Source organism: Cyprinodon tularosa, unplaced genomic scaffold (genome assembly GCF_016077235.1).
Source record: "Cyprinodon tularosa strain WSP-4 unplaced genomic scaffold, ASM1607723v1 ctg587, whole genome shotgun sequence".
Lineage (NCBI taxonomy): Eukaryota > Metazoa > Chordata > Actinopteri > Cyprinodontiformes > Cyprinodontidae > Cyprinodon > Cyprinodon tularosa.
The window spans coordinates 586,574-594,566 of record NW_024039326.1 but is presented as its reverse complement, the minus strand read 5'-3'; the positions used below and the strand labels follow the sequence as shown (position 1 = coordinate 594,566).

The 7,993-nt window shown below is 37.4% G+C and overlaps 1 protein-coding gene across 1 annotated transcript in view; it reads right to left on the bottom strand.

Annotated features, from left to right (window-relative positions):
* Positions 1–628: 628 nt before the first annotated feature.
* The window catches only part of pfkfb1 (6-phosphofructo-2-kinase/fructose-2,6-biphosphatase 1), a 28,255-nt gene continuing 20,890 nt past the window's right edge, over positions 629–7,993 (bottom strand). The window contains exons 10-14 of the mRNA XM_038306623.1: positions 6,779–6,883; positions 6,298–6,427; positions 6,115–6,177; positions 5,968–6,032; positions 629–1,032 (exon numbers count right to left, since the gene is read on the bottom strand). Coding sequence (XP_038162551.1) covers positions 973–1,032; positions 5,968–6,032; positions 6,115–6,177; positions 6,298–6,427; positions 6,779–6,883 — 423 coding nt within the window. The 3' untranslated portion in view covers positions 629–972. The remainder of the gene's footprint in view (positions 1,033–5,967; positions 6,033–6,114; positions 6,178–6,297; positions 6,428–6,778; positions 6,884–7,993) is intronic.

Sequence of the window (7,993 nt, the reverse complement as noted above, 5' to 3'; positions counted from 1 at the left end):
TTAGTAAGTTAACAGCTAGATTATTAAGCCGAGAAAAGAGGAAGAATTTTAAAAAACTAACAATTTCTTCTACTTCTTTTCAATCATCTTATGGTTACTTTGCTGTTTTCTAAAATGTAACTTTTTACTTCATTTTATTTTTCTTTTTAGAGTTTTACACATCTCATTAATATTTCTTTAAGACCGATATAAACACTCGCTGTTGACATGGACGCTGACCAATAAAAACGTTACTATTTCCATGCTGACCAATAGAAATGCTTCATTCATTCTCCCCCTAACCCCCAAAATAAGGACAATGTGATCTGAAAAAAATGCTTTTTGAAAATAAAAGTAATATGGAAAACTAAAAAAGCTAATTAAAACATTTAAATAGAAAGCCTGTAAAGATAGATAAAAAATAATAAAAAACAGATGAAAATAAAGTTATTGAAAAATAAAAAACTATAAAAATGACAAAAATGTTAATGTGAAAAAAAATCAAATCTGAGAAAATAGCAAAGTTTCTCTTAACTTCTTTTGTTAAATACAAAGTTTTTCCAAGTTTCATCTCCAGATAGCATTTTTTTTCAATATTTGATTTACAAAACGTGTTCTTTGTTTGAAAAAATAATAAAAGAAAATTGCCTTCTTAAGAACCAACCTGACTTTTATTATTTAATCAGAGAAAAGTTTAAAACAACAGGTCTTGTTTATTTTGGTGCTGTCCTTGGTGCTGATTTCTAACTGTCTGTAACTCTAAATATGTATCATTAGGCAGAAGAATCTTATCCAAACAGGTAATACAGAAGAAAATTCACAGCTAAAGGTGTTGCCTTTGTTGGTTACAGCAACGGCAGCACATTTCATTCCATATTAACATATTCAATATACATGTTTGAGCTCTCAGATTTAGTGAGACATATTCGTAGTAATGCTTCAAAATCCATCAACAGCCCAGCAAAGCTGTAGTCAGTTTTCACCCCCAAATCTTTAGTTGTGATCAGGGACAGTCTGAAGGGCTTCCTCTGGTTTTCTGCTGACGTTGACATTCTGAAAAAAGACAAAAATAATAAAAATAAGAAAAGTTAATTCATGCTAGAAGCTACGAGTATCTCCCAATCCAATTTCAAACAAGGCTCAAAGCGTGATGGCCTCCCCACTGTACTTACAGCTGATAAATAATTTTTTTAATTAGCTGTTTTTAAATGCAACTATTCTCTTTTTTTGTTTTTTCCTCAAAGCAAATATATGTTCACACATTAACCTTTAAATACATTTCAATGTTTGCAGGATATCTTCTCCATATTTCATCACATTTGCACATTTTCCAATAAAGTAGAGGCTTAAAACTTTTTGATAAAGCTTAAAGTGGTGTTGGTTATCCTGCGTTATCTCTATAGTAATACTGCTAGAGGCTTACGCTGCTGGAGGACATAAGGACCACTTTTCATTATTTTGTGTTATTGGTAGTATTTTTTTACTTTGTGTTCTTGCTGCTTATTTCATTCATAGTAGCTTTATCCGTCTGTTCCTTTTTATTCTTTTTTTAAGTAAATCATTGCTCTAAAGTTAATTTATAACATAAAACAAATCTCCTGATCTAACTTTCAGGGTTAAAGCTGCCATTGTATTGAACTGTTTGTTGTGAAATTTTGATTTGTGTTTGAATTCACTTCCTGCATTTAACCCATCCCCTTGGGGAGCAGTGGGCTGCCATTGTGCGGCACCTGGGAAGCAGTGTGGGTTTAAGGGTATTTGCTCAGGGACCCAGAGTGGCAGTCTGTGGGAGTTTAACCCAGAATTTCCGGGTCCCAAGCACAATGCTCTAACGACTAGGCCACCAATCCCCAGTCAGGGACAAACCCCCGAGCATGAAAAACCTAATTTTTCTTGAACAAAATGTTCTTAGATTCCTAATTACTTGTCAGATCTGCACCCCGTCAAGTATGGTAGTCTTGTTAAATAAGTGACCCCATCTGGTCTTACAAAAAGAAGAAAAAAATGACACCCCTAAATTACACAACAATGTAATTCGGTGGGAATCAGAAAAAAATTAGGTGAAACAATCGATAAGAAAACATGAAAGCAGATTGAATCGCAAAATTGACCACGAGGAAGCAAATCTGTGAGAAAACTGTAAGACACAGCAATTTTATTTTTTAAACCCTAACAGGTAAAATCCCCAAAAAATACACAAATATGTTAATAAGGCATTTTTCTACATTTTACATCGGGAGTTCCTTTAAACTTTATCTGTTCTGTTTGCAAAATCTCCTCATGTTTGTTGTGGATCATCATCTTGCTCCCCACTAACTCGTGATTTACAGTATGTGCTGAGATTTCTGTGAATGACAGGCCTTACTTTGCCTTATCTAAAAGGCAAAATAAGTTCCAAAGATAACAAACCCTGTTATTAGGAAAGAAAGGGCCTTTTTTCCTTTTATGTTTTAAAATATTTTTACTTTTGTTAACCAGAATACTAATAAATAAAACTTCAATTGAAGATGAATTCAGAAACCTGCCAGTTTATTCATGATCTACACAAAACTAATAGTATATTATCACCCCACCTGTTAAGTTCAAAGACATTAAGAGTATTTAAAAAGCTAAACTCTGCTGGTAGAATTTCTGACAGATTTTTTTGTTAAGTCTTTGAATTAAAAAGAAGTTTTATAATAGAAGAAAATACAGATTTAAAACTGAACTGAATTGAAATTACCTTACAACATAAAATTTGATTTACTGGCATTGTGTTTTTTGAGAATATTTACTCTTCATTTGTTGTAGTTTCCTTTCTGGTCACTAGATGTCCTCAGTTACCAATATTTTCACAGTAATTCAGCATACTGCATGCAGTATACTATAATTAAGTAGCTTATTTCAGTATCTGTACTTTAGTTCAGTATCTGTTTGAACTTTTTAAGTTCAATTCATTTTATTTGAAAGCAAATATCTGTACTTTATTCTCCTGATCTCTTATCCAAACATTTTTTTTTGTATAAATTTATGATGACATGATGTAACAGTCACAACCTTTATTTTTACCAAAGTCTCTCTCTTACTCTGCTGTCTGGATTTTTACTTAAGGGAATCATAACTTGTTATTTTACTTAAAGAAACCTTCTGAAACAGAATAAAAGTAATGTTTAATCAGGATAAAAAAAAATAAGGAAAGAACGTTCCTCTGGAGCCCTCTTTATACTTTAAAAAACAGAATTGAACAAACAAAAATAATAATTACATTTTAAAAGTGGTAGTTTTAGTGAATTAAGGAAATTATAGTTTTATTGCAATAATCATTACTGTATTTGACTGTTCTTTGTTCAGATGTCAAAGAGTGGTTGGAGGAGTGCAAATTATCTTTTTAAATCAATGGGTGGGAAAAGGTTGCGACCCATTGATATCAAGAGACGTAATTAAAGATACCCGTCCATCCATCCATCCATCCATCCATCCATCCATCCATCCATCCATCCATCCATCCATCCATCCATCCATCCATCCATCCATCCATCCATCCATCCATCCATCCATCTTCTGACATGCTTTACATAATTAAAGATATTTTTTATTAAATTAATTTAAACTAATAAATGTATTTTATGTAATAATTTATTTAATTATTTTAAAGATATGTTTATTTTAATTATTTAGTGCATTTTACAATTAAATAAAAATATTTAATATTTAAAATATAGATAAATAAAGAAATGTTACATCTGCTTAGTTGGTTGTTCATATATATATATATATGTATTTCATGTCATGTTTTACCCCTCAATATTTAGGGATCACAGTGAAAACCATTTCTGGACCCCCAAATAGGTGTCTCTTGACCCCCCAGGGGTCCAGATCCCTGCTTTGGAATCCCTGTCTCACACAACAGGTAAAAAGTTCCCTGATAGGTGGAATACAAGGGGCCGTGGTGATGGCAAGAGAGGCTAATGCTAGCTAATGTTAGCATCATTGGTGTGCTCTTTTGGCCTTTTGTGGTTTAGCCAAGAAAAAGCACAGTCTAATAATCCATTTCACACATTCATCTTTGCTGAAACCAGACTCTACATTGCGACACTACAACTGAAATAACATGTGCAATACATAATGTGCAGTTTACTATTTGATAATTTACTTTAGTTTACTGGGCAATGACCGAAAGAACGAGATCCAGGATAAAAGCAGCTGAAATTAGTTTTCTCCGTAGTGTGTCTGGACTCTCCCTTAGAGATAGGGGGAGGATGTCATTCAGACTAGAGAAGTGTGGTGGGATGGTAACTAAGAGAGGTAAGGTAGTCCACACAGAGAGGGTCTCACTCCCAGAAGGAACAATAGCAGACATTGAAGATATAGCTACAAGTACCTTGGAACCCCACAAGCAAATGGCAACATCGAAGAGGTAGCGAGGAAAGCAGCTACCTCCAATGAGTAAGGCAGGTCCGAAGGAGCCAGCTCAATGGAAAGAATAAGTCAATAAATAGCTACGCTCTGCAAGTAATCAGATACCCTGCAAGAATAATAAGCTGGGCAAAGGAAGAGGTACAGGCCATAGATGTTAAGACACGAAAGCTCCTAACCATGCACGGAGGGTACCACCCCAAATCCAGCACCCTGAGACTGTACACCAGCCGTAAGGAAGGAGGCTGAGGACTAATGAGCGTAAGAGCCACTATCCAGGATGAAACATCCAAGATCCATAAGTACATCAAGGACAAGGCTCCAACAGACGACATCTTCACTGAATGTCTCAGACAATGGGGAACAGAAGATGATGTGCCAGAGACTCCAACACTGGAGGATTAGCCCCTACAGGGGATGTACCACCGGAACATAATGGAAGTGGCAGATATCAGGTAATCCTACCAATGGCTAAACAAAGCCGGACTGAATGACAGCACAGAGGCACTCATCATGGCTGCACAGGAGCAGGCCCTAAGCGCCAGAGCAATAGAGGCCCAGATCTACCACACCAGACAAGACCCCAGGTGCAGACTGTGCAAAGAGGCTCCTGAGACAATCCAGCACATAAGTACAGGTTGCAAGATGACGGCAGGGAAAGCTTACATGGAGCACCATAACCAAGTGGCTGAAATAGTATACAGGAACATTTGTGCATAGTGGGGCCTGGAAACCCCAAGGTCAAAGTTGGAAACACCTCCATTGGTAGAGAACGACCGAGCCAAGATGGTAATGGTAATGTGGTTGACATAGCAGTACCAACTGACTGCAGCATCAGTAAAAAGGAGAAGAAAAACCAGATAAATGCCAGGGGCTCAGAGAAGAGCTGGAGAAAACCTGGAAGGTCAAGGCATCAGTGGTACCCGTGATCATTGGGGCCCTCGGGGCAGTGGCCCCCAAACTGGAGGAGTGGTTACTGCAGATCCCTGGAAATACATCAGACATCTCGGTTTAGAAGATACTACTGGCAGAACCCTCAAGCTCCCAGGCCTCTGGTAGAGGACCCCTAGCCTCGTGAGACCATCTTGATCTCGCAAGCTTTCAAGGCTTCACTCGCAGATCAGTCTGGAGACTCTCCGTTAAAGAAAATTTGGAGCCGTTCACCAAACGAACGTCCAATCAGCGTTGGCTTTGAGGCGGGTTGAGGTGTGACGCAACGAGAAGCGCGACAGTTCAGTCTAAAGAACATGGCGGCTTCAGCCGATGAAACTAGCGTTAGCGTGGCTATCGAGCAAGTTTTATCGGAATTACAGAGTATTTTTTCACTGAAAGAAGAGCAAAACACTGCTCTGGAGGAAGATTCTCCTCTGTGAGATTATTACATTAAATCAATCAATCAACATATTTTAGCATTAAACGGTCAAATTTTAAGGTGATAACTCATTTAAATCAAGAATTTCAGTTCCTTTTCATTAACATATCTCCTCAATGTTCATTGGTTAGATCCAATGTTCTGGAGAAGTCATGATCTCCGTCAACAGGAGACTGGTTTCCGTCTGTAACAGCCAATAAATATTGGCCCGTGGATCTTACCGTAGGCCTCTCTCTGTGTGTGTTGACAGCTTCAATATTCAGAAAAAACGACTCAACTTTACATCCTAGCAAGAAAAAAGAAAAAAAAGCTTCAGGAAGTCACGAAAATAAAGATCTAGATTCAAAAGATAACAATTGATCTCTTACCGTAGGCGACTGGTGTGAGTTTAAGCACTGTGTGAAGGGGACATCTATGATAAGGCAGCTCATCTTCACAGAGATTACAGAGTGAGAAAATATTAGACCTGAAGATTTTATGGTCCATAATATTAAGAAGGAATAAAGCAAGTTCAGCTAGTAGTAGATTATTTTTCCTCCATTTTTCACTACCTGCAGGTTTGTCTAGAAAGTAGGCCAGGAGGCAACGCATTACAGCTTGGTGGCAGATGACCAGGACGTTTTCCTGCCTCTCCAGCTCCATGATGACCGGCTCCAGACGATGAACAAGGTCTTCATAGGACTGGATGAGGAACCAGCAGAACATTCATCAAACAAACTCGAGTTTTTATTCCTTTACTTTAATCCAAAAGTAAACAACCATTAAAACTTCAGCTTATTATAAATATTTTCAGAGGGTACCATTTAAGTAAAGGTTTCATGATATTAGCCGATACTTGAACAGAGAGAAGTTATTTCCAGGGTAAAATGTCCACAAAGTCCTACAAAGAAGTCATGCAAGTAATGACTTTGCCCACTTTTCAGATTGTTAAGTTGGGTATTAAATACCTTTTAGCAAAGAGCAGATATAATAAATAACTCGTACAGTAGGAGAAAAGAAGGAAGAGTAGTTGGTAATGACAGCAGCTCCTACCTCACCCTTAGGGTAGCGGTAACGATACTTCTCCTGGTCTCTCATCGCAAACTCATCAGGAAAATTCTCTTGAATCTCCTCATAGGTTAGCTCCTCACAAACACCCTTGGAAAGAACAAGGAATAAAATAAACAAAACAACAACAAAAACAACAACAACCATAAAGGTACGACATGTTAAGCAAAGGTGTGAAGAAATTTGCAGTAAACTTGGTCTAAAGCAACTCTTCATAGACAACTATATGTCAGCTTAGGTTAATAATAGAGTAAAATAACGATGCATAAAAGTGATAATGGGTGGAGAGGAAGAGTTTTTTTTTTTTAAGAAACACAAATGATTTTAGAAACTTAATTGCAAAGTTTTAGTTGTATTGTCAATTAAACCATTTTTGTTTGTCAAAGGTCTCATGGACAATGACGTAAGTAAAGCCCTTTCAGATAAACAATCTGCCTTGTTCTTCAAAAGCCTAATAACAATTTCAGCACTCAAATAAATCCTCAGTTCAGGCAGGATATTTTTATTTACCTTAGATGGTTTAATTTTTTAACCCCCAAAACAATTAATGTAACTGAACCATTTCCTTAAACGAAGCACGGAATAACTAATGGATCATTATTTATACCAAAAACTAATGTGTTTGCGATGATTTATTGAATTTAGCATTAATCAGAGAAAAAAGCAATAGTTTTACTATATCACTGAGTCTGGGAGCGGCCATTTTAGCCCAAATATAGAAACCCCTCCCTCCTGCCATCTTCCAGCAGTGACGTCACGGTGCGGTAAGCCTAGCGCCATTCTCCCCGCTTTACAAGCTAAACCAATGGGAACTACTAGACACATCTGCAATCAACAACAATTATTGAAGATTTCCAGAGGACTTCACCATTGAAATTCACCAGAGCTATAGTGAAACTGACAATGCCCACGCGCATGGCAGCTGGATGCTGGAATACATCGGGTAAAAGTGAAAAAAAAAGAGTTATTCCACCTTTCTGATTCCTGATCCTCCACGGACGGGTTGGTCGTTGGATCGCCAACTTGAAGAGGGAGGATTTGCCATCGAACTTCTGGCCAGAGAAAAAACCCGTAATATATAGCCAACATTTGGAAGAAGAATGTTTTCAAGATGACTTGGATAATAGCGCGTTGTGACAAACACCAGATACAGCACTGGGACTTGTTTAACAGCCGATACCGCACCGTGACGTCACTAAC